This window comes from Streptopelia decaocto (genome assembly GCF_964273445.1).
Source record: "Streptopelia decaocto genome assembly, chromosome: 4".
NCBI classification, from domain to species: domain Eukaryota; kingdom Metazoa; phylum Chordata; class Aves; order Columbiformes; family Columbidae; genus Streptopelia; species Streptopelia decaocto.
In genome coordinates, this window is record NC_138658.1 from 64,128,935 (window position 1) to 64,156,737 (window position 27,803).

Consider the following 27,803-nt stretch of genomic DNA (forward strand, 5'->3'; position numbering starts at 1 on the left):
AGCTGAACAGTTATCAGGATTTTACCCATACTATGACAATTAGAGGATTGAGCCAAATGGGGTTTTTTGTTGTTGTTCTTTTGAGATCAGTTAGATTAGACTAAGAGACAACATGCTGGTATAGGTAACTATATGAAAATAGTGTTGTATTGTTGTTTAAAACTAATGAGTGATACTATTGTGAGTGGGGATGACTTGTAGAATATATATTTGAGTATATATAACATTTTTACATGTATAGTTGTTGACACTGAAGGAAAGGAAAAACATGTTATATATTGCTGTTTTCCAGCTTTCCTGCCTCTCCTTTCCATGGTCAGTCAGCTGATGGCTTGTGTTGTCTTCCTGGGCCATTGAGTGAGGTGATCGGAGAGGGAAGTATTCAGACTGCTTACTAAACTCAGGCAGAAGACATCACTCTGCTCACTGACACAACACGTTGAACAATGAAAAGTTACAGCAATTCCCATCAAAGCTATTTTTCTTCCAAGTATCTGTGAGAAAATATTACTGACTTATGTTTGCATTACTTTGCAGGAGTCTCGATGGCCTTACTTGTTTGGAGCGATCATTGTTCCTTCATTGATACAAGTCGTGATTCTGCCTTTTCTTCCTGAAAGTCCTCGTTACCTCCTACTTGAAAAACATAACAAGAGCAAGGCAGAAAAAGGTATGGTGTGTTACTTTCTTGCAACAAAGGATGAGTATTGTAGGGATGCAGGCTGGAAGTAATTGTGGTATCAGTAAAACCAGAATATTCCAGTAGGCAAGATTCTCTTTGCAATTATTTTTCTTTCATATTTTTTGTCTGTGTGTGTGTAAATGTAACTCTTGCTTTGATTTTTTTTTTTTTTTTTAATAAATTAAATTCTCCAACTAACTAACCTATATAGCATTATGCATGGTAATACAAATCTGACCAAATCATTCTGCTGTTGTGCATCAGCCACTATCCACAGGGTTCATTTGAGAGGGAAAGGTGGTTTCAGTCTTCATGACTCTCCCTTGTCTACGGTCTTTGCAGTTTGGTTAACAAAAACACTGATTCTGTTGCTGGGTTTTGTTCAGTAGTCACTGCGTTTGACCATGTGTTTCTGTAACTCAATAAGCTTTGTATATCCAATAAAAGCACCATACACTTATTTAACTGAAATTTTTCAGTGCTTCCATATTGCTTGCTGCAGTTTCACAGACACAGACCAGAATAATTTGTTCTTACTTTAGGTTGTATGTATAAAATAATTTGCTTGTGTGATGATAGCTGCTGTATACTCTGCCCCAGTAATATTGCTATGGTCAGTTGTAAGTTCCAATATATCATCATGTTAAGGCTGAGAGAATGTTGAAAATTTGTTTTTACTTATTATAGGGACATGCTAAAAATAGAGGTGTACAAAGATGGAAAGAGCCTGATTATAATACCAAAATGTTTGCAGAACATAACTGCTTTAAAAATTATTCCTGAAAACTTGATTTGAATATAACCCTTAATGTTTTTAGTCACTAACTAGTTGCTTACAAAATTACTTGCAAATTGTGAAACTTAAATTTAATAATCTTTTAGCATTAAATTAATGCAAATTAGTCTATCCTGTTTCTTCTACTGTGAAATGAAAAACTGTCCTTTTTTATTCTGATCAGTACCCTGAAATAGAAATGGAACACTAATGAAGAGACTGTCATGTTGTCTCAGTTTAATGTTGGAGTCAAGTGTTTAAAGCTCCAGTAGAGTGTTTAAAAAAAAAGAGAGAGAGCAAACAGAAATAGGCTTTGGGGAGAGTACTTTAGCTTTACAGAATCAGCAGAGATTTGGTGAGATAGAGAACAGCTTTTCCAGGGATGGCAAAGGAAGGAGCTTGCTTGCCAGCTGTGGTCCAAGCACCTTGGGGCTGGCCCTTGGGTAGGAACTTCTGCAGCAACACAGCTGGGCTGGGAAGAAACACCTTTGGGTGCCAGGTTTAAACGGGCTCATTTCTACCTGAGAAAATTGTAAATGTATTTCCGGAGCTATGGCTGGCAAAAAGTATGTACCTGCAATGCTGTGGTGTAATGGCACACTTGGTGTAGGGATCTCTTGGAAATACTGCCACAGAACCTGGAAACTTCCCCAGTGACAGTGAAGCTGGGCCTCACATAGGTAGAATTTAAAAACTGTAAAAAAATTGGCAGTAAAATAACACCACCTGCCTTGAAATTCACACCATTTACTGTTGCTGGTGATGGGCCAGCTGAAGTCTGGGATGCTTTAGTGTACATGTTCTGAAATATGTGAAAGCTGATCTAGAAGCATTAGAGTTGGATTTTGCAGTAGAAGACATCAGGAGAGCAAAGTTACACCTTATTTGGTAATTGAATGGAAACGAGCTGTAGCAACTGGCTTGCTGATTACAAGAAAGTAGCTTTCAGGAACCACCCTAAAGGCTATTAATTTAGACACTCTGAGAAAAAAACAAGAGGCCGAAATAAAAAATTTCTCAAAGTAACTGCTTGTCGATAGAAACTTTTGGACTTGATCAATCCTATAATAAAAAATTAATACTGATATTCGTTGTAGTACAGAAGGAAACTCATTTTGAGTGTAGTCAACAGAGCTTTCTAAACAGAGACTGCTGTTTCTAGACTGAGATTTGCAAAGGACTGTAGGGCAGTGAGGTGTAAACATCCCCTGAATTTCCCTCTCAGCCCTTGCCTATCAAGCACCCCTGCTTCCAGAACTGGCCAAAGAAAGTTGCACAAAGTTGCACAAAGAAAGTAGCCTGTAGGATATCAGCTGCAAAATAGGTAAGGATGGTTTTTAAACATCATTTTGAAGTTAATGATCCATAAAATCTACCTGTAGGGCAGTGTATCACATCATCTTGTACTTCGGTGCTGTAAGGTATCTACATGCCTTATTACGAAGCATGTTAGGAACACAAGAAATTTTCTTACCATTGCACATGCTTTGTAATCCCCCCTCTTCTAATGTAGATTTGCAAGTGTTAGTATCTTTGGATCTCTGTTCAGCATGGGTACAGGTGGGGAAGGAGTTTGGCTGATCCATGCAAGGACTGCGCAGAGGACACCAGTGATGTTAGCCGAGTGCAGGGGTTTGGAACCCTTTTCCCTGCTCCAGAGCACTTGGAGAAATCCAGGTTAGGCATGAGCCAAGCCTCGGATACCTGGAGTAATGCAGTGGAATAATGAATGTGAGTAGAGGGGAATTCACAAAATAAGAGGGTGAATAACTGTGAATCAATAATCATAAAAAATCATCTGGATGTTAGCATTATCTACAAAAATGGAGGAGGGAAAGTCTGAGAGACCTTCTCTGGGAGACCAGAAGAGTTTGTGGGTTATTAAAAAACCTACTGCTTGTGAGCCATATAATGACGAAGTGGTATTCTCCATTTTAATGATAATGCTTTTGAATTATTTGCCTCCTAGGTTAAATCTGCATATTAATATCAGAAATGTCGAAGTCTGTCTTCCAACTAAATCCTTTTTCTTTCCCCCAATGGATCAAGGCTATTCATGCAAATATACATTTCACGGTGGATTATATCTTGTTGGAGAAATATAAAACTGTTATTTGTAAAAGGTCTGCTGTATTTAAAGCAGATGACTACATTAGTCTTTATAAAATACTCTAAAATGTACGTGCATGTCAAAGCTTCTAAAATGGAGATGACAACATTAATCTTCTTAATTGTTTTAGAGCAATAAAAATCTGGTGGGATAATGTAGGTCATTGAGTTTCCACAGAGTTCTGCTTCTGCTTTCCTCCCTTCCTTTTCTTCTGTCCTCAGGAGAAAACCGCACTCTTAACTACTGAAATACTAGCAGCCTCATTCTCTTTTTGGCAGAGGTGTAAAAGAGCATAATGCCTTTAAATGTCAAATAAGAGACTGAAAGAGGGAGAAGCACCAAAATGTGTTGTGTAAGTGATGAAAAAAAGAGAAGCTATGATGTTAGAGCAGGCAGGCCTCACGTGCAGACGTAAACCACACCACCACAAGAGCAGGTACTCCATGAGCACAGGAGTAGTGAGGCCTCAGATGAGTGATGTCTCCTGAGCTCCACTAACCAGGTTCTACCCGGTTCCCTGCTTTCCCCTTTCTCACAGTGCAAATGGTGCACGCTGGTGCACCGATGTGTGGCTGATTAGCCATTGGGACACCGTGGCTGATGTGCCGTTGTCTGCTGCCAAAAGCAAGTCTAGCAGCCAAGCTCTGCTTGTCCTCCTGGAGGTCACCATCCTGTGTCTGACTTCCTGAGACCAACAGGAGCTAAACTATCTCCCATATTCCCGTCTTGCTGCTGAATATGGGAGAACTGATTTATGTGTTGTGAGGGGAGAACGATGGACTGGATCAGCAGCACAGTCTGTAAACCTGCTCTGCTCAGATGCTAAAAGTCTGGAGGAACCATCCCAGCTCCCCTCACAGGTCCTATAACTAACATTATTCTTTTTTGGTAAGAAAAGAAGGGAGAAAAATGCCTGGCATTTTACTGGTATAATCCTTCTTTATAAAGCTACCAGACAGTAGAGGAGAAATGGGTATTCAGGTGGCTGAGGAAAGGAACTTTGGAAGGAGATTGTTATTCGGTTAGTAGAGAGCAGTGAGAGTGAAGAGTAACAAGGATAGAAACAGGAAGAAAAACTTGCTGCTATAAGTACGTCAGGTGATTTACCATCCAAGTTCTAGAATGATAAGACAGGAATTTTACATTAATTGTCAAATAGTTGCATGCTGAGTGGACCACTGATCTATGTCTGTGGCTGTGATACAATATAAATAAAAACAGTAGTGGTATAATAAACCAGACCTTTTTTTTGACTAACTACGTGGGTTATAAACACTCTCAGATGGAGAGTTGAGGGGTCTCTCTTGAAGAATGCTGTTACAAGGAGGAAACCTGAATTTTCAATGCAGCTGTAGTAGTTTGTCATGTAAATCAATACTGGAATTCAGCTGGCATCCCAGCTTGCCAGAGAACAAGAATATTGTTATCTCTTAAAGGTCAAATAACTTAGATATAATGTCACAGTAACATCTGTTGGTGACGAACAAAATCTGTTCATCTAGTATGTTCAGTCATACATTAAAACTCCCATGGTTATGAAAGAAGCACTGCGCCAGGTATGACAAGAAGTGTAGATTTAAATACTTAGGAAAATGGATCAGAGTGGATACCTTTTGATGTGGTAAAAGAGCGAGGCTGTTCCTGATTTTCAGAAAGCAGGTAGCTAATTTTTTATGAAGCCCCTTCTGGGGTCCTCATGAAAAGGAGAGAGATTAAAGCCGAAGTCATAGCAGGAACAAATTGCTGCAAATCCAGTGATTTAAATGAAGTTTTTATGACTGACAACAAGAACATACATGATTTACTTTTGCTTATCTCTGCTTTTATGTCTCTAAGCATTATAAGCTATGCTTATGGGAAAGAAAGAGACAGCCATGACTACTGTTCTTCCAGCTTATGATAGAGACTCCATCTCAGATAGTTGCTGACTGCCAAAAGCTGGAGTGATTGTGATGTGTCTGGTTTATTTTTGAGCTTTTCTTAAACCTCTCGTCTTTTACAAAGGACACTTGGTTCACTGAACCTTTGATACAACTCAGTTTACCAATTCTTGTGTTATTTTAGGGTGGCATGTGGATGTTTTGTTTTGTCTCTATCTCTTGACTAGCTTCAAATGAACCTGAACAGGCCTATTTTGTATTTAATATCTGTGAAACCAGACATAAGAACTGGTAAAGATGTAATCCCAAACTCATAGAAGGTGATAACTCACAGAAGATCTGCGTGTTCCTTTACTTAGAAGAATGAGGTGACACATGAGAAAAGCCTAAAGCCTTTTGCTTGCCATTATATTTACTGAATTGGAATTGCAAATTTGAGATTTATTCTTAAACTCTGCTATGCTACATGCTAGTAGTTAATTAACATTTTGCTAGATTTAAATAGCTATTTAAATCTCTTCTATTAATAGCAAGGTACATTTAAATTATTCTTTGGGCTATTCAGTACTCTAATAGAATTAGTGGTATATAAAAATAACTTTTTTCATTTTGTGAAATATTTTTTTATTGGTATGAAGTTACTACAGGGAAATTATTACAGATCCCATTCAAAAGCATTGAAGTTGGGTGAACTTTTTGCAAGTGCAGAGGCAAACAGTGAAGCACCCCATATGTCTGCTGCCATCCGGAACAGCAGCCAGCATTAACACGAGATGCTTGACTGCATCTGTGCAGCCCAGTTTTCTGCCTCCCACAGTGGCCAAAGGAGATGCTGTTGAAGCAGAGCTTACACAAATCTTTGTGTTAAAGACACTGCATTTAGTATACTTTAACATCAGTGAAATGAAAGTGAATGTCTCTGGGGGAAACAGATGACGATAATACTCACACATCTTAATTTTTTTTCTTTTTTAAAGGCATAGGTCCTATTGCCCAAACTACTACCTGTGAGCACTTGTCTCTTTTCCTGCCTCTTCTTGCCCAGGGCTGGTTCTGTTCTACAAACCACACAATAGCATTTTGATCCTTTTAAAAGTCTTCACAAAATTTATGTGCTAATTCAGTCTTTACAATAAGAGCTGATTTCTTTGCACAGTCGTGGAAGTACTACAGTGGAGGAAGAATTAGTAATTCCCTATGTAGCTGGATTCTTGAGTCCCCATCTTCAGTTACTTTAAAGGCCTAATTGGCATTAAAGACAGTACCAACCTGATTTATTTGAGACATTTTGAACCGCTTTTAAATATTTCACCTTCGCTTAGCTAAGAAGAATAAAAGCTGCTGGTGTAAATTGAAGGCTTTCCTATCTCTGTGCCCCTTGAATGGAACCATCCACTTCTTTTGCCTTTTATAAGGGCAGTGCAACAGCTTTTGAAAGCTGAGCTTCTAGGACCTTCAGATCGAAGGGAATTAAAAAGAAAAATCTAAAAGTTGCTGGAACTGTGACTCCTTAGGTGTTTTTAAGTGTGACATGGAAATAAAACTTCCCTATAGAGAGAAGCAGCCAGTCACGGAGGGAAATGAGTCATTGCAGCAGGGAGAGGAACGACTGCTGTGCTTCTCAGTGCCAATAATGCAGGGGTTTAAAATATAAAATGGATAGAATTGAGCATCACATGTTGAAAGACCTTTGAGTTTTCCCATCTCCCTGCTAATGCAGAATTTATTTCCACATTAATTATGTATAAAATTGTGGTTCTTACAGTACTGACAAACTGTTAATGGAAGAAAATTGAGGATGTGTTGAGTAGCAGGAAAATGTGTTTTTACAAGAAGACTGAGTGTTGTCTACTCAAAACTATGCATATGTAGCATAGCATTTTCCTAGCATTTCTTGACTTGTTGGTAATTTTAAGTATCTGTCAAAGTTTCCTAGTGGCATCTAAATCTCTGGTCCTAATACCAAGGAGGGAAGAAAGAGAAGGCAGGTGTCTATATATTTTTCTTGCCTTGTACTCGGTAATTTTGGTAATTGCAGTTTTTCATTTCCTGGTGCCTCTAGAAATATAGCAAGCTCCCTTATGCAGAAAAGACAGATTGCTTTCTTTTTACTTGACTGCACCTGTATTTTTGACTTGCGTGCCCTACAGGAATGCTGAGGATTCTAAGGACAGGAAAAATAAATAAAATTGTGCACTGACCTAATTCACACTGATAAACCAGATGCTTAAAAATCTCAGAGAATCTCTTCAAGGAAGAGTACAGTGATATTTATCTGGTTATTCTCATCTTTATCTGAATTTTTCTTTATCAGTGCTCTAATAATACAGGAGAAAGTATAATTTAAATGAGACGTTGGCTGTGACATGCCATAGGCACACGTTGTTCTAATTTTATGTTTCCTATCGTAGCCTTTAAATACAACACACTCATTTTAACAAGCGTTTAGCATGTCATTTAATAACAAGTGGGCAGTGGCACAAGGGCAGAACTCAGCAGCCTAAATTATGGGGTTTGAGGTCCAAATTTGTTAACTCATTTCTGATTGTAAGGCCTGTGTGAAAAGATAAATCTCATGCTGTTTCTGAAGGCTTTAACAATTCTGACCTCTCTTCTCCCAAGGGAGAAACTGGATATCAGAATAAATTAATGTTACAAATTGACTCAACACCCAGAGGTGGTCAGTGTTCATCCCTTAAAAAAATCATCCTTCATGTTAAGCAGAGTCACGTAGAGCCCATTAAAATGCAATAGAAGTGCTAACTGCATCTGAAAATCCTGGCCCAGAGCTCAAGTTAGTTCGCAGTTCCGCCAGACTGGGAGCCAGGCAGAGTGCACGGTGTTGTGCACTTGCCAAAGGGATGGACAAGGATGTCCCTGGGAGGCCACGGGTTCATTGGTGTGACCTGCCCCTCACAACACTGAAATGGTGCTACTCAGCCTTTTCACCGCCTAGGTAATATGAAATTTTATAACTTCAAAACCTAAATGCAATCCAGGTGTTCTAGTCATGACTAGTCAGTGTCTCTGGCTTTCTTAACTATTCAAGTACTTTCCATGATGCAAAAGCACATATACTTACTGAAAAATGTGAAGGTCATTTATTTATAGGCAGTACTGTGCAAAGCTGTGGATAAAAGAAAAATGGATTTGGCTTGTAGGAGAACTAAATCAACTTACTCACTTAGTAAAAATAGCAATTTTAAGTGACCTACTGTGTGAAGGTTTGTTTTTAGAGTTAGCATCCCACTGAGTTGCAAAGCCTTGATGCATGGGTATGTGTAATGTAATTGTTCCTCTGCAGTCATTCCAAGATTATGAGCATTGTAAACACCTCTTAAAAAGCCAACCCCTGGGGTATGTTCATGGGATTGTGATGAAAGTATCATCAGCATATACGTTATCTGTAGAACAACGTTGGTGGAGATACACCACCTCCATTAGGAGATATTTGTTTGTAGTACCTCTTGGAGGAGGTGTGAGATGGAAAGGTTTTATTATTCACAATCAAAGGATATCTCAGTAAGTCATTCATGTCCAATAATATAATACTAAATCGTATGTTTTTCTAGGGCCACAAGGTTGTTTGTTTATATTTGCCAGGTAAATTTACTCCCATGTCTCCAGCATTCACAAATAGAAAGTCTTGAACTGCTCTGGGTAATTCTTGCTAATATTAATAATCTTGACAAAGTGAATTCTTGTCTATTTGCTAGTAAAAACAAGAGGTGATACAAAGAGTAATAGCTATTCCTTTTAAATGTCTGCCTTTTCTTGGTTTACCAGACTTATGTACATTCTTAAATGTTATTACTTCTCTTATCCAGTTTATCTCCGGTAACGAAGTCTGCTGTATTGTTAGGTACAAAAGTAGCCAGGTCAAATAATGTTCAGAGCTGCTTTGCTATTAAACTTTTTTTTTCTTTCAGATTGCACAGGGTTTTGACTCTGTACTGGACCTTAGGCTGGAGTGTATGTGAAATAATACAAGGAGAGATCTGGTGGGGTTCCAGATAATTTATATTCTTGTTGCAGTTTCTGAGACCAGTTGCAGGGATGAGCCAGATCATAACCAGAGCAGAATGATATTGTTGGCAGAAGAATAATTGAAGTTGTAGCCCATGTGTGTCCCCTGTTTGTATCACACATTTCCATTTCTATCAAAGAAGTCTGTTATAAATGCACATAGTGCCAAGTGTCTGACCTGAAGTACATCTCCTCTCTTTATAGCATTTCGGACCTTCCTTGGGAAAGATGATGTGTCTCATGAAGTAGAAGAAGTTTTGGCAGAGTCCCGAGTCCAAAGAAACACCAAGTTAGTGTCGATACTTCAGCTCCTGAGAACCCGCGCTGTGCGATGGCAGGTCATTACCGTGGTTGTCACCATGGGCTGCTACCAGCTCTGTGGGCTGAATGCTGTAAGTGTCCTTCTTCAGGCCATGGCATCTCCTGGTCTCCTCCTTTCTTTCTTTGTAACACAAGGCTTCTACTATACCCTTCAGCAACCTCTGTGACTTTCTGGTTTTGACTGTTTCGTATTAGTAATGGTTTAGTTATGCCAGCATGTGGCGAGGTCCATGAAGAGCTGTATCCGTTGGGTTTTTTTAAACAGAAAAGAGAGGTAAGCCTTGTTATGTTTTGAAGGAATACATGAAACGGTAGCACAGATCAGCAAAGAAAGAGTGTGCAGCTGCTGATACTCATTCTCTGTTTCTGGTCAGTTAAGGTCTGATCTGATGTGCCCCATATTTGTTCATGTTGGGTAAACTTGGTCTCTTCAGTTGACATTTCTGCTTGGATTAATTCAAGTCAGCAAAAGTTCCTGTAAGTTATTTTAAGAGGTTGCACTGTGTGGAGGGGTTTTGATAGATAAAGATCTGTTGCTGAATTAGTCAGGCTCAAAGGAATCTCAAGGCCGCTTCAAGAAGCTGAGAACAGAATCTGCTGTGAGAAAGAGGGGCGTTCCTCAATCAGCGGGGTCCTGGAGTGGCGTGAATCATCGGACGTATCATCAGTGAGACTCCAGTGCATGGACAGCCCACAATACTCATTTAGCGAATCCATGCTTGGAGCGTGGACGCGTGATTAGAGTATAGTTGCATATATAAGGAGGCTTGTTTCTGTAATAAATGGCTTTAGCATGATTCACATTGAATCGAATTGTTTGCTGAGTCCTTTATCGCTCCAACAGCACTGGATGTTTGACTTTTTGTTGTTGTTTCATACAATTTGAAGAATAAGCTGTGCTTCAATATACCTTTCTTGGAAAGTGGAGCAAAATAGGAAAAAGGACACTAAACAGTCAATAGTGAGGAGTCCTGTTGACCATTAATGTATCTGAGTCTAATGGATATTGAAGTCTCCTTTTCTATCTGTCTGAGCCTATTGCATCGGCAAGGAGAAGGTCACAGGTCAATTTAGATTGGAAGGGATCTTTGGAGGTCATCGGGTGCAACACCCTGGCCAGAGCACGACTGACTTCAGGGATGACTCAGGCTACTCAGAGCTTTGTGCACTTGAGTTTTAAGTATCTCCAAGGCTGAAGAATCTGCATCCTCCCTGAGCAGCCTGTGCCAGGTGTTCTCACTACTTACACTGTGAAAAGTGTTTTCTATATATGCATCCAGAACTTTCCTTGCTGCAGCTTATGACATCTGGGTTAGATGCTTTATGTTGACAACACAAATGTTTCATGAAGTGCCTCAAAGTGAAAGGGGTTTTCATTATAGTTCAAAGATGTTAATTGCTTATATATAGGAAAGGCAATATTATCACTGCTGAAAGGAGCTCAACAAATGCAGCTTCTCACTGAGGCCTTTTGCATTACAGAATACTTCAGCTAGTTTTTTTGCCAGAGGTCTAATCAGTGACAGCTAACTAGTTCAGACTTATTCCAGGTATCTCTATAGCTTTAAAACTCCTAATACAAAGTAATTTGTCCAAGACCACTTGAAAGATCAATGTGATTATAACTCTGATATTGTAAAGTTTTTAACAAAATACTAGGAGGGAGCTGGAATATTTTTCGTACTGTGGGCTAAACTATAAAAACATTTGTATAGGTGGTATTTTCTTCTAATTGTAGGATTTCAGTGCTAATGACAGGCTATTTTGTTCCTCGCTGTGGATACTTTTTTAAGAAAAGAAATGGAATTATCTTGTCATCCTGTCTTTCTAGGATTTATCAATGTCTTAAGTGAAATAACATGACACTTATAGTAAGAAACAGACTGCTCAAATAATGAAGCACAACACCTAAAGAAAAAAAAGATCACAGCTAAATTTTCAAGGGAAAGAGGAGAGTTTTGTGGCTTTGAGGACATTTATTAAAATGACAGAAATTGTTTAGTATTCTCTGGGAGAGCAAAACCACACATAGCTTGAGTGGGGGCACTGGGGGAAAGTGAGAGATGTCCAGTCCAAAATGGATGCTAGAGTTGTTTTAAAGTGCCACTGGGGGGGCACTTTCTGAAAATATGCCTCAGAAAAACTGTCTGTGTCAGGAAACCTGTGTGTGAGGTTGGCTGTTTCCGGCCTTAGCTTTTTTTTACAATTACTTTGTTTCTCCTCCAATGCAAGGCCACTAAACATGAAAAAAAATTATTCCCACAAAATTTGCATTCTGAAGTTGATTACTTAAATAGTTAATATCAATAGTTAATAGTAAAAATAAGCAAATTGTAAGAGAGGTCAAGGGAAACAGCTGGACCACTTGATTAAGAGACCGGGTTTCAATTCCTTGTCTCTTGCGTGGCTTTCCTGGCTGATCTTGCCCAAGTCACCTGAAGCTCAGAGATTAGAAGATGGGTACAGGTGTGACAGATACTGCTGAACGCAGGTCTTGTTTTGCCTGGCTGTATCTGGTCCAGCCTGCTGGGTGTGGGCCTGCATCAGCAAGGGTTGACTGGCTGCAGACGCTTCCTTTTAACTCACAGCTCGCATCATTTGCTTTGTCTGTAGTGCCCTATTAGTTGGTCTGGTCTTTTCCACAATTACCATCTGGGCAGGGCATATGGGAAAGCTGGACTTCTTTCAGGTGAAAGTCTCAGGTCGCTCTCTGGGGAAATTACCAACTGGCAGACTTCTGTAATCATTCTGCTGGTATCTAAGAACACTTGCTTCCTTTTAAGGCTCTTGCTTCACACAAAAACCCCCTATTTTGCTTAAAACCAGTACATTTGTTGGTTTCCACATAGAACAGAAATCATGGTGAAACCCTGATAATATTAATGTATTCAATTATAATAAAATACCAGGCAGTCTGACCTAAATTGACGTAAATAAATGGAAATATATTAGTATCTTTTCATCTGATAAAATTTATCCATGATACATACCATCCATAATAAATTTCTTTACCTGCCACTATTGTATCTCAGTTCTAAAGAAGACATGACACTACAGTGAAGTTCTCATTGATGAACTTTATGCTTTTTTATGTCAGGAAATATACTGTACTGCATACTGCTTTAAGAAGGTCATTCCCAAAGTGGGATCCCTTGGCTTCTGTGGGGTCTGTCGTTAAGGCAGAAGGCTGTATTTCAAATGGCAAAGAAATGCCAAGGAATCATGCTGGGGATGGGGAGTCCATGCAGCAATGTATGTTTTCAGTGTGCAAAAAACCATACTTTGCTTTTCACACTTGTTATGGAGAAGACCTGGCATCAGGCAGTGTAGAAAGGGGTGAATGAGTAGGCTATGTGCAAGACACTATGTGTCCGCGTTGCTGCCCATCATTTTTTTTGTTGCTTTCTTTTGCTATTGAAGAGTTAAATTTCTTGGGAAGACATGCATGTAGGGAGCTGGCTGAGAAATAAAAGAACTGGAAAACTGAGTCAGTGCTAGAAGGGTCAATGGCATGAGTAGGTTTGGGAACACCAGTGATAACATACACTGCATGCCACTTTAAGCCAAGACCTTGTAGGAGTAAATACTTATGATAAGTAAAGTAAACAACTTTCATGAAGCTGACTGTAATCTACAGACAAAAATGCTAAAATGTTGCCTCCAAACTCGCAGAGATCGGACTGCAGAGATACAGTTAAACAAAGGGACCAAAGTGGGGAAGTTTTACTTCAATCTGTGAAGCAACAGCAAGCCGCCATGGACGTTGGAAGTCAGATGTCCATGTGTTGATTTGGACCTGACAGTAGTTGTTTTTGGGGTTTTGGACCTTCTGACCCTTTTTCCACAGCTCTCACATTCCAAAACTTTTAGTCCAATCATCAGCTAATTTTGTTAGCTATAGAAATCACTAGCTAACAAAACCCATGTTATAAAAATAACTTAAGTAGTCATCATTAGCCTAGTAAGTTTGTCCTAGTAATATCCTAGAGCAATACATTTCCTTGTTTAATGATACACAGGCCGGAAAATATGCACTTTTATTGTTTTGAAATGTGTATATCATGTTAATTTTTACCCTAATATATATTTGTGCTGCTATAGAGACTAATAAGTCAGTGAACCTCATCCTGTCTTTGCTCTACCAGTTTTTAATCTAGCGGTGTAACTACCACTAATATAGCTGAGTTACTACCACTCTCACCATCAATGGTCAGTCATGCTCCTCTGTAAAAACACATCTTGTGTTCTAGTTGTTACGTTTTGGCAAATTGCATTCAGCAGTTGCCTACTTAGGTGAATCTTTGGCCTCTTTCTTCTCTTTAAAGGTCTACATACCTGCATTATCACATTGAATTTTTCAATCTTGTAACCTGTAATATGGAGAAAAAAATTACTTTTGTCACAGTTTTGTGCTACCTTGTTTTCCTTACATACTGTGCCAGGGGTATGGGAGGTGAATAGGTTGTCAGGGTACTGGGCCCCAAAATATTTATGAGTGGGCATAGACATTTCAAAGGGAATTGGGAGCTGATCCTTGGTTTTGTTTCAGTGTGTGCTCTGTATCAGGAGGCCAATGAAATGCACGGTTAACACCAGTGCATGCCATATCAAGGCAGATGGCTTCATATAGAGAGGTTTGCTGCTATCACTTATTGTCACTGCATCTATTCTGGTGAGAGCTGATGTGCCAGCAGTAGGCATAAAAGCCTTCAGTCAGCTTCTATTTATCTCTAAGGTGATATAGGTGACGTTTTAGTCCTTGGTACTTTATTTGAGATGAGCTGGAGTTTCTTCTTTGGTCTGGGACAAGCAGCTTTGCTGAAGGGCTAGTTGGGAATTTAGAATTACTTTTTTGTTTTTACAAAGCTCCTGGGTTAGTAGCTTGATGAACAGATGCAGCATGTGCACAGTATGCTGACGGGCAGCAGGGCTTTCCTCATGCTATCAAACACTTCCATTCATCAGACAAGCCTTGTCTTTAGCAGTGCTTGCCCTGTTAGGGCTTGTGACATGGACAGCATACGGGAAAAAAAATATCATTGCTGCTTTTTTGTTTGGTGCCATCATTATTTCTGGCTTTCAGTTTTGTCATCACAGGTGATCAGCTATCATTCAGAACTCTTTTTTGTCTCCTGATAATCAGTTGGTTCTATTATTTTTCCCTTCTCTAGTAAATCAGTTATCTTTTCTCTCTCCAAGGTAGTCTCTCCTTGTATGCTTTTGGCAACCCAAATATTTGGCTAGTTCTTTGCTGTCACCTGAGTCCAACATAAAGATTATGTGATTTTCAAACTTTATTTATGATGTGCATGGTGCTCTGATACTTACCAGACTTGCTATTTTAGAGTGTTACTGATACATATTCTCTGTCTGGATGTTGTCACCACTGGATATGGTTTTGCTGACCAAACATGAATGACTTTTTCTAAGCTAGTAACCCTGTGCACCTTGGCTTTCTGTCCATTAATGACAGCTCCTTATAGCCTATAATTAATTTCATCCTAAAAGCAGCTTTTCACTTTTCACCAAGCAACTCTGACTCTAAAAGCATCTTTTCTTTCTGTTGATTATAGAGAGATGAGGGTGATGGCTTGACTGCAGATGTCCACACTGCAGTGCAGTTCCAGTGAGATAAGTCTCACACGTTCTGTCCCAAAAGGACCAGTTTCTGCAGTGCCTCTCAGCATCTCTTTCCTGTTCTCTCCTCTTGTCACATGCCGCTGAAGTATTCCGTAAAGCCACCCAAACCTGCTTTTCTAGCAGTGTGGCTCAGCCACATGAAACCTATTTGTATCCTCTTGTTCAAGCTTAAAGTGAGTTTCTTTGATTTACTCCTAAAGTGAATTAAGCTAAATTGAGTTAAAGCTGCTTGTAATTCTGCCTGGGTCTGCAAGCAGAAGTATAGCGTGGCTGTGTAACTAATCCACCTGAAATTCGCACCTTCCCTTCATTTGTTGTCCTGCCCAGCTCTCGGTCATTCAGGAGTGCTCAGTGTTTTAACAAGTCTGGTCTCTGGCAGATCAGATGTTTGAACTGAATACTGATATATTGTAGTTCAAGCCATAATGATTAATAACTTGTTTTCTTCTCTCTGATACAGATCTGGTACTACACAAACAACATTTTCAGTGAAGCTGGGATCAATCATGAAACAATCCCCTATGTTACTCTAAGTACTGGTGCTGTTGAGACTCTGGCTGCTGTTTTTTCTGTAAGTATGGTTATAAAAATTCATTAACATGCTTGGTGTGTTAATTACTGATTTTATTTCCTTATACAGATTAAAATATCAACAGAATAATATATTGCTGATTCAGTGTAGTGATTGTTAAAGCAATTGCAAACATTTCTATGTTTAATCCTAAAACAGTTTTGTAGCTTGGGTTTTTTTTTTTTTAAGATGCTGTCTAGTTTTAGTTTTATGAAAGAAGCATAAAAAGTTGATACATCCTGAGGTGCTTTGTATGAGTGAAGAGGAAGAAGGCAGGAACAGCAAGGCCCAAGGTATACTGAGTGATAACTCATAAATGATTTCACCTGGTAGAGTGACTTTACCTGGTAGCAGTTTATTCACATCTCAGCAGGCAGTGTTGCTGGAGAAGGCTCAGACATCACACAGCTGGGTGTGTTCAGTGTGGGTCACAGAAATAGCCATATGTCTTAATGGTATGGTTTAATAACACATTTTCTATAGCAGCTTATGAACAGAAAGTTCTTCAGCCATTTAAAAATATGGGAGTAAATGTTTGTAACCCAGCTTGCTGGAGAAGTAAGGCAGCTCGCTAGAACAAGATTCTCCCATGTTGTGTTAAATGCTGCTGTCTCATTCACTGAGGGCACGTGGGCATCCCTTTGTAACACGAGAGCTCCTGAGTAGGTCGTGTACCTTTGCTGTGTACTAAATGTACTCTAAATGTAGAGGAAGATGTTAATAGAAAAAATGATCCATCCACATTTTTTTTCTTTCCTATTTCAAAATGGAAAAGCTGACTAGTAAAATATATACCCTAAATAAGCAAACTAAACCTGAGAGTTTTATTAGGTTAATATACAATGAATTGCTAAAGGAAATACTTTTTTTTTTTGCACTGCAATAAATAAGAAATAATGATAGAGGTCTTTGGAATGGAAGGCTGCAAATAAGCAAACACTCTCTTCTTTCTTTGTTAGAATTTTTCCTTATCTTCATAATATTCTATATCAACTGTATTTGCACAATACACACCAGAAAAGCATTTTTAAATGTCAGAAGAATGGTTTTGGCAAAAAAATCCTTTCCAGTGGCAGAGCAACTGCTTGTGACCTATGAAATGTTAAACTAAATCCAGCTATCAAGTATATTTTCTTATAGTCTAGGACATAAGGACTCTCACAGGTCATGAAGTTCTTCTTCTGATCTTTGTAAATTTCCACAAATCTATTTTTGGGTAAACCATCTTATTTTTGTTCTTTAATTGAAGGGACATTCTTTTAATAGGTGGAAACAGTAAAGTATGGAAATCTCTACCTTTTACAATTTCTTCTTTGTGATACTGCAGAAATGCTTCTTTGTTCAAGATATATGTAAAAATAATGGTGATAATTCTGCAAGTTATTTAGGTGAAGAATACATCTCTTTTTTGTGGAAAAAGATGAAAATTATATGGAGATGATTCTGTAATATTAAAGCCATTCTCTAAATAGGGTCTGTCATCTTTTCAGTTCCTCTCTGCTCTCAGATTGTGGGGCTTATTCAGAGCACAGTGTTCATACATAACGAGGTGCATGTGTCTGCTTTGGTTCCTGGCATGTGTGGTAACTTTTTTATGCCCAAGAGGAGTGTTTTTAACACTTTTTCTCTTTAAGCCACTTGCTGTTCCTCTGGTAATGCTCATGTATTGACATCTTTGCTCCCTTCAGACTTGCTCTTTCCATTCAAGAGAAATGCTGCTTTGTAGCCTTAATTTTATTTCAGTGATCTTCATTGCTGCTGTTTAAAAGAAGAACAATATGAATTTGTTTTTTTCAATTGAAGTTTTGTGGCTTCTCATTTTTACAAGTAAATTCCTCTGAATTTTTTTCATGCCCAGCTAAGGAGGGGGAGTTCCTCCCATTCCCAGCCTCTCTGCTGCTCTTTTTGTCCCCTTTTTTTTAATGTATTTGACAGCATTAAATATTAACTCAAGTGCACGTCTTACCTACTACTTAGAGGGAAGAATGGAAGAAGCAGGAGAAAGTGAGAGGAGAACTTAAATTTCCTGGTACTTTTTTATATATTGTACTTGCTAGCAGAAACCAGATTTTACTAGCAATAAATGCCGGGATTTTAGTAGATACTCCTATCAGTAATAGAAGTAGAGGTTTTTTTCTTGTATAATAAATGAATCAGCTATTGGAGAGTCCACAATAAAATCATGTACCATCTCCGATCATTACGCATATGTTGGGTGATCATGAAACTTTGTGCCTCAGTGAGAATACTTGGGGGTTCATCCACTGATGAGCCCCATATGAATGCTAAAGGAAACTATTGAAATAGATATAGTTCACAGAGAAGGAAAATAGTATTTAGGAGCTAAAATACCATTCAAACTGTGGAAAAAATTGAAAGTGACCCTTTAACACGTCTTCTGGGAGTAGCAGCATAACAGTAATAATGTTGATGTGGTCCTTGAGGAAAGGCAAACAACATCCTATCCCTTTTATAGCTGTGCATTTTCTCAGATCACTTGATATGCCTGCTAGTAGCCTGCTTTGCCTACAGCTCCATCCCTCATCCTCTTGACCAAAAGCTGCGTAAACAAGACATTGAAAAATGAAATGTGCATCATCGTTTTCCTGTCATCTATATAATTTGGCTGCAACTCCTGCTTACACAATCACTTCCTAATTTACTTCATGGAATACCTGTGTTGTAGCATTGCATACTTGGTGCCCTGGCTTCTCCCTGGGGTGACAATATACATGTTCTGTATGGTTTTGGGTCATTTGTAGACTTCTCCACCCACTGTACTGAACACAGGTTCTGTTCAGAGGACTGGCTAGACAAGTTGCTTTTTAATGAGAGAACCATCAATTTCAGTTTGCTCTCAAAGAAGTTTGGTATCCTCTGGAATGAAATACTGCATAGATTTCCTACTCACAGGCATGTCGCAGCAGTAAGTCATCTAACTTGATGCTGTGCTTTGAATAAGGATGGAATATACCTAAATAATTCCCTGGCAAATATGTGTTTATTAGAAGTCTATTCTTTAAATTTTACAGTAAGAGGAATCCACAAACTTAGTTTTTCTTTAGTAAGACTGGTTACTGTGGCTTTTTTGTAATTTGTAGTAATTGAGGTTAATTTAATTGTTGTGTTACTCTTAGTGGACAGAAAGAACAATTTGCCAGTGCATTTCTTTGACAAGGCAACAGGCTGAATGGAAAGGGAGACAAAAGTAAATGTGTGAAAAGATAAATAAAAGAATAAAATTGAATGTTATTCAAATTAAGCATCCCACATCCAATTTTGCCATCTGTGGCACCACATTTGGTCTTTATATAATGTTCACAGGAGACTAGCTATGACTATATTGAGAAGATTATGCCTTAAGCATTTCCCAGAAGGTGATGCATCAACGTGTTACTAATGTGCCTTCCAAAGCCTGTGACAATGAGTTAAAACACAATTCAGTAGTAGACCACAAAAGACTGTAGAAAATCTTTTGCAGTATCACACAGAAGTCAAGGAAGCCAACTTTCTTAGGTGAGATGATTCTGGTTTGGGATGTCACGAGAAAGGGCTCTGAGACTTGTTCTGTGTTTCTTTTAATGTTAGTTAATAGATCTTAACATACAAGAAGGGATTCCTTGCTTAGGGCATGGCACATCTTAAGGGGACTCCAGACACTTCAACAGGTGTTCTCATCCCTAACACATTTCCTCCATGGTACCCAAAGCATAATCCAAGCTATGTTTGTTGAAACTCTGAGGCTCCACTGGGGTCAGAATAAGAAGAAATACATTCCAGTGACAGCCAATCATAGCACATGGAAAAAATGGGGTGATGAATACTTTAATCTTGAGGGTTCATAAGAGGTTTTGCTATAATCTGATTTTTAGTAAGACTTTTAGTACAGTTCACATTAGGTCAGAATCAGCCTTCACCTACCCATAATCCACATTAGGCTGTAAGTAGAGGAGTGTGCAAGAGAGGAGCAAACATGGCATTTTCCCCTTTTGCTCCTGTCATCCTGACAAGCTGTTGATGAAGGAATACCTGAATTAGAAAGTAATATCTTGGTCTTCAGTATCTATGATATTTTCTTTGAATTTGTGTAGTTACTTTTCAGAATGCACAGCATCCTAAAGCAGTGAATTTCACAGTTTAACTACATATTATATGAAAAAGATACAGTAGGTGTGGGCTGGATGAAATGCTAACAGTGTAGATGCTCAGCTAACTGTAAAACTATTATTGGAAAGTAGCAATCAATCCTTCACTGTTATACAAAGAAATATCAAGTCAGATTCTGTGATGGTTTGCCATGGGTCAATTAATCATAAAAATATCCATTAATAATATGGGAGAGGTAATAAAGAGCCTTTCATAATTAACTATATCATCTGAACTTTGCAAAGGGAGAAACTCAAAAATATTTGCAAGAACTATGGAAGATCGTAAGAAATTGGACAGGTGGTCTGAAATCAGTAAGATGAAATTCAGTAAGGAAAGGTACTGCACTTTGGGAAGGAAAAAATTATATGCACAAATACAAAATGTCATGTGGAACTGTGACAAAAGGCTTAATGAAGTCAAAATCTATCTTGTTTTTAATTTTCTTTCTATCAACTCAGCTTCCTCCCTGACAGTGAAAGAAGTTGCACCAGTCTGCATGGAGCGGATCTGTTTTGACTGTTCTCATCACCTTAGTCTCCTCTAGCTGCTGTCAGACTGTTTGATCAGTTAATAATTTGTCCTAGTATTTTGGGGTGAATGAAATCCAGACCCTGTTTTCCTTCTCCCTGCATAACAGAAGGCAAGTTCTTCACCTGCCCAGATCCAGTACTCTCAGACATTGCCATCTACTCACAAGATTTATGGGATTTTCATTAAATTTTAACTAATGAATTGCGAGATGAAAAAGCAGTCCTTAGTGAATATGCTACTGCATATTGATTTTGGGGAAAAAGTTACCTGGCACTGAAGACCATTAATTTTATCCAAGAGAAGTATTTATGCAGTTCATAATTTTTAATTTTAAGAGGCCATAAATAGTTGCCTACATGAGCAAACAGTTGGCTTCCAAAATTGCCTGCCACACTGATTTGTTTTGCCGATACAAAATTTTCACTTGCGTGAATTTTTAGATGATTTACATACACTTTGCTCAGTATTACTAAAGCACTGCCAAGTGTGTCTAATAATTGGAATAAAAAAAAATACTTGGTGGTTCATTTGGAATATAAGATACTGAATTCTTTTAGATGCAGCATGTCACTAATTACTCCCTAGTCCCAAATTCATCGTCATTTCATATCTCAAATGTGTGTGCAATCTTTGTGGAGCAAATTTGTGAGTGGAAAAATACTCAGATTTATGTCACTGTACTGGGCAAAATGTGAACAGAAAGAATCACCAGTACAAAAAAGTGATACTGACCAAGCAGCTTCCCAGGCTGTGCTATTAGAGGCAGAAGCAATCCAATGTAGAGCTCAAGGGCAGCCTTGGCTGCAGTGACCATGAAATGGTGTAGTTCAAGATCCTTATAGCAGGGAGGAGGGTGCACAGCAAGCTCACTACCCTGGATTTCAAGAGAGCAGACTTCGGCCACTTCAGGGGTCTGCTTGGTAGAGTAACATGGGATAAAGCCCAGGGCGGGGAGGAGGGGCCCAAGAGAGCTGGTTAATATTCAGGGATCACCTCATCCAAGCTCAGGAGTGATGCATTCTAACAAGAAGGAAGTCAGGCAAAAAGGCCAGGAGGCCTGCACGGGTGAACAAGAAGGTCCTGGGCAAACTCAAACAGAAAAAGAAAGCCTGCAGAGGGTGGAAGCAAGGACAGGTAGCGTGGGAGGAATACAGAGATATTGTGTGAGCAGCCAGGGATCAGGTTAGGAAAGCTAAAGCCCTGATAAAATTAAACCTGGCCAGGGACATCAATGGCAACAAGAAAAACTTCTAGAGGTATGCTGGTGAAAAAAGGAAGACTAGGGAAAATGTTGGCCCTCTCCAGGAGGAAATGGGAGACCTAGTTACTCAGGATATGGAGAAGGCTGAGGTACTCAATTACTTTTTTTGCCTCATTCTTCACCAGCAAGTGCTCTAGCCACACTGCCCAAGTTGTAGAAGGCAAAGGCAGGGACTGGGACTATGGAGAACCATCCACTGTAAGAGATCAGGTTTGAGACCATCTAAGGCACCTGAAGGTGCACAAGTCCATGGGACCTAATGTGATGCATCCGTGGGTCCTGAGGGTGGATGAAGTTGTCAAGCCACTATCCATCATATTTGAGAAGTTGTGGCAGTCTAGTGAAGTTCACACTGACTGGAAAAGGGAAAATATAACCTCCATTTTTAAAAAAGAAAGACCTGGGGAACTATGGGCCAGTCAGTCTCACCTCTGTGCCCAGCAAGATCATGGCACAGATCCTCCTGGAAACTGGGCTGCGTCTTCGTCATGCTGGTCTGGCAGGCATTGAGTGTGGAGACCCTTCTTCATGAATGGAAAATTTTACTGCCAAGTGAAGCTGATTAAGGATGCTTTACTGCAAAATAGTTCAGATTGAGCTTAGAAATTTAACAATCAATTCCACCCTTTGCTGATAGTAATCTCTAGCCTGGTACTTACAGAAAATTTGTAGGATCTCACGCTGTTGTGACTTTAACACAGATACAGGCAAACTGATGTGAGAGCCAGGGTAGCCAGAGTTATTTAAGGTTTATGCTTATGTGGTCAAACTTGGCACTAGGCCTCTAAATTCCAGTTTAGGTACTTAAATAAAATAACTTCTTTCTTTGTTTTACAACAGTATAATTCATACAGTAGACAAATGGATATATTTAACAATATGAATCAAAAACCCTATCTGTAACCTTCAGTGTTCCTTTCCTCTTCTTTTCCTGGATGCAAGATACTACACATTGTGTCATAAATAGATATGACAGTGATATAAATGTGATTATCCATTTTAATCCTGCTATTTAAAATGGAAATAACGTAGAGTAAGCTTGTTACATTAAGCCTGAATCTAGATGTACGGTGTTACTCAGACGTATATCCAAAACACAGGAGAAAAAAAGCGTGGCTAGTCTTGACGTTAGCATACAGATCAAGCTTCTTCACAGATCTGAGACGTCAAAAAGATCTGTTAAGGTTTTCTTAGCATAATTTAGGGCCAGCAAATAAGCAGGGAATAGCATTCAGTGACCTCCCATCTGGGCTGTGGAACTCACAAATTCATTTTATCCAGAGAAGCTTGTCTGATCTTTTTTAATGCGCTCTGCTTTCACTATGTCAGCCTCGGTAACTGCAGCTGACTCAAGTGAAAAGGTTGACATTTGCCTTTTTAACTTTATTCACAAGTGTTTCCTGCAAGACAAAAGTAAGTTGTGTGAACTATTAACTGAGTTTGTGTATCAGTTGCCTTGTTATCACCAAACGTTTCTGTTGAATTTTGGTTGCAATAGTTTTTTACGCATCTTCAGTAATTTTAGCTGTGTTAATTACCATGACTGAGTATAGGCTTCTATGAATGTATGTTTATGATCACACATAAACAAGTATTAGCCCACACAATTTGGCAAATAACTCAGTGTGCTATCACAGAAAACAGTTGTAAGATTCTTTTTTTGACTCTACTTGTGCGTATACTGATTTCTTCTTATTTCATTTACTCTACCATATAGTGTGTTTTGACTTTAGGTCTTCAATAGGTAACAGTTATCAGTGCATAGCAGTGAAGCATTCAGAACTATAAATACCTGAAAACTGGTGAATCATCTTCCACTTCTTATGAGTCATAAGCGTCTTAGTGATTTCTCAAGTTAACAAGTTTTGGGTCTTTATAATCATAACTAAAAATGAAGTTGTTGTCTGTTTATAACATCAAAACCAGCATTTTTTCACCAGGGAAACTTGCTGTTACATAAGACGTTAGACCTTTCTTTTCAAGTATTTACTGAAACTTCAGAGTTTTTCTGAGCTTTTTTTCCAATCAAGAAAAGAACGAACAATTCAGAGAAGTTTGAGGTACTGATTTATTATCATAAGTTTTATTAAGAAATCCTCAAAAATAAAATAATTTTTAGTTAGAAATACTGTAGACTTAAATGATTCAAAAAACCTTTTTGGCCTTTATGAAAGATGGTGCTTCCTGAGAGGCTTTTCTATTGTGGGATCTGCTAATGGGCGCTGGGATGTTTCTTCATTGCCTCCTGCCCAGCAAAGCCACAGACCCATGTCTTTGCAAACGCAAATGCTGCCTTTCATGAGACCACAGCTTTGTAATTTATTAACAGGTAGGGACCATGTTTTTGACTCTTGCACCTGGCTTTTCCTGAGCTTGATTCTGCGTAGTATCCTATTTCAGCAGGGACTGGTGGGCCAAGAGGTAGGTCACACATTTGAACAAATTAGAGGTGTCCTTAGCTTTAAAATGGAAGTGAGCATTTCTCTCCCCATAACTGTACAAGTTAATCATGTCTAATTGAGAAACCTTCTGAGTCTGTATTTCCTAGATTTGTTAGTGTTGTCAGCGTACTTAACTTTGTATCAAATTTGAAAATGATTATAGAATTCCCAGCAATTCTGGTGCATCATGGTATCCCTGTGAATAAGGACAAAATCGCTGCTTATTTTTTCCAGTGAACAAAGTTGGTCCATTCCATAAATCACAAGAATTGTAATTGTAATTGTAAATTCTTTGTGGCAGAAACTGCAGGGAATGCCCAGAAGCTGAAGCATTTGAGTTCCTCATTGCTACTGTATTAAATAAATAGCAATGATGAATGCTTGGGAAATCTGGCATCAGCTCAGGGAAAAGAATGACTGCACATGGATTTGCTTTATTTCATCCTGAATTTTCTCTGAATAAAAATAATTTAAATGTATTAGAAATTATTATTCTTTTCTGTAAAAAGAATATGGAGCCCACAGATCTGCTGTAACTGTATTGTATGTGGCTGCTCTCAGTTAAAACTGAGAGTTCCTTACCAGCCCACATAGTTTTGCCCAAATATGTCCAGACTACTTATTCTCAATGCATGTAAGCACAAGTGCATACACTCCTCTAGGACTTTTTTCCCCCATGTTTTGCTTTGTACGAGAGCCATCTTATACAAGAAACATGCATCCCTTACCCTGTTTTAATACAAAACCTGCCAGCTGGTGTAACATCAAGATTGTTTAATCATGGCCACCAATCCAGAATTGAAAAAAATGAGGGAAATTACCTGGTATGTCAAATTACATGTGCAGCATCTACTGCAGATAACTTTTCATCACTCATAGCCATAAAAAATGTCTCTTGGTTAAGTGTATGTGTGGCCGCATGTGTTTGCAAGATGGATTCATTAATCATCCTGGAAAACACTTGGCATCTTATAGAGGTTTTGACAGTGCAGCACTTGTAATTTTGGAACATTTGGACCCCGTGAGCACAATGTGAAATGTTAATAACATCAGTGCGAGTCTATTTTAAACATGGCTCTGAAATCAATTCTATTATGGAAGCTGTGGAAGCTGTCAAAATGAGTATATTTCTTCATTTAAAGAAATAACGCTAAAGCTTGCTCCAGAGCTGCTTTCCGAGTTCTGTAGTGTCACGGTGCGTATCTCTGGTGTGGAAGTCCAGCTCAGTGGGGTGCAGGGTTGGTGGGTTTTGCAGCCTGTCCTAAAATCTGCCAGTGACCCTGATGGTGTAGGAGAAGCTCTTGCCACACCAGGCGTTTCTTCTGTGGGTGACTTTGTACTTTCCTTTAACACGTCTCTTCTAGATGCTTACAGTGGAACGGTGTGCATCCTCTCCCAGAATTAAGGGTATTGCTCAGGATTTCATCTTACTTACTCGTTTTGTCTTTTCCTCAAGGGAGGTGTGAAAGCGGGACTTCAGTCTCGTGTAAATAATGATGTGGCAAACAGTTGTGTGATTATGATTTCAGGTTATTTGAAGTGATACATTTCAGGCTTCATGAAATTGTTTTATCTTTCTCATAAGCAAGCCAATTGTAATTAGCAGTTCCAGTAGTTATCAACAGGAACAGTACTACTAAATATTATGACCTGATGTATGTATGTATGAACCCATTTTAGTGAGTCACACTAGCAAAGACAAGACAGTTCCATGTTACAGCTTTTTAAGAATCTTTTGTGTTCTTCTCTAGCAGATAAGTATTCAGATTTTGTGATTACATTTAAGGAAGTTGATTTATCTTCAGGTGTTACATATAGATTCAAAATGTACGTGAGTGCGCAAGTATCAGTGTTACAAACCCCCATCTGAGCAAAGTTTTCTGACAGGTGGATTTGTTTTATCTTGCTATTCCAGTTACATTAACCATCCTATATCATGAGTAAATGTGTTTTCTGTGTTTGGACAAAAAATAAATTTAAAATAAATTTCAGATTAATAAAAATATATTTAATCTATGCTAAAAAGTTTTTATGCTTAAATTTTAAGCCTTTTAAGCTTAAATTCAGGAAGAACTTGAAATTAAGAAATGTGGAAAATGTTCGAACTTCTGACATTTAAAAATTACATATTTTGAGAACACCTTTATACTGATTTGGTGCGAATTTGTAAGCAGTTCAACCAGTGTAGAGTTATTTCTCCCCTGAAAAACCCACAAACCCATAAATAACAACAACAACAAAGCCCCAACCAAGCCTCTTGTAGTTATCATCATATTGATTATTTTAATATAGCTGATATACAGTCCGTGTTTTACTATTAAATTGTTATGGAAGAAGTTTAATGTAGAAGTAGCTTTGAAACCTACCATGCTAACAGTATTAAAGTTGAATTTACCAGTTGTACATTCTTCTTATCAAGATGGTCATATTTGTTCCTTAGGGGGAAATCCAAGCATAAGACTACTACCAAGTACTGGTTTTGACCGTTTCCCATTTTTTCAGGGGTTTTAAATAAGGATGCTGTGCTGACTTGTTTTTTCAAAGAGGTCGAATTATGTAAACATAATTGTGAACACAGTTATGAACATATCATAGCTGATAAATAGTATAAAAGCTGATAAATAGTATAAAATCAGATCTCTTGGTTTTGTTTTTGGTGTTCATATTTGCAAGGAGAACGTAATTCATTATCTGAGTTCTTCAGTGCTTTATCAAGAAAGTCAAATGCCACTTTTTGTTTTCCAGGGCTTAGTTATTGAGCGGCTTGGGCGCAGACCTCTGCTCATCGGGGGCTTTGGGTTGATGATTGTCTTCTTCGCAGTGCTGACCGTCTCTCTGACTTTACAGGTAATACTACAGCCACTACATATTTTTACTCTCGCCTGTTTTAAAAAACAGGTGCTCGATACCTGTTTACCTTGGCATTCCTATATAAGCCAGTCCTTTTAATTAGTTTGGCATAAGGATTTGAAGGTCTTTTATGTTTCTTTGTGAATCTGTTGGTTTCAATGTACTATGTTTAGCCATAGCAGCTTTTGCATTAAAAAGCCATATGGGCTTTGTCACATTCAGTCTCCTTAACTCAAGGATTCATGCATTCATGAACTATTATGAAGACAATTTAACCCATAGTTGGGTAAATAGTTTACCTATATTATATGTTTTTATCTTTATTTGTAATGCAGTCTTTTTGAGATTTCTTTCCTACTTTGTATGTCATTCTTATTCTTAGACTTGGATGTTTGGTTTTTTTTTTCCAGTAGTGGACAATTTCCATATTTGCTGCTTCTTTCAAGTTGCATTTCTGATATTTTTATTGAAAATATAAAGATTTAGCCTTTACAGAACATCTGCACTTAAGTTCTCAGATGTTATTAGCAGTCAGTTCCCCAAAAATTTCAAACAGTCAGAGGAGG

General features: G+C 38.5%; 1 protein-coding gene across 5 annotated transcripts in view; it reads left to right on the forward strand.

The window, feature by feature from the left end:
* SLC2A9 (solute carrier family 2 member 9) overlaps nt 1-27,803 on the forward strand; it is a 130,374-nt gene that overhangs the window by 47,327 nt on the left and 55,244 nt on the right. For all 5 annotated transcript variants that reach the window (XR_014183846.1, XR_014183847.1, XR_014183848.1 and 2 more), the window contains 4 exons: nt 538-670; nt 9,678-9,865; nt 15,895-16,005; nt 27,133-27,234. Coding sequence is in view for 2 of the 5 variants with exons in the window: in XM_082050487.1 (XP_081906613.1) it covers nt 538-670; nt 9,678-9,865; nt 15,895-16,005; nt 27,133-27,234 (534 nt within the window). In the remaining 3 variants the exon portion in view is untranslated. The remainder of the gene's footprint in view (nt 1-537; nt 671-9,677; nt 9,866-15,894; nt 16,006-27,132; nt 27,235-27,803) is intronic.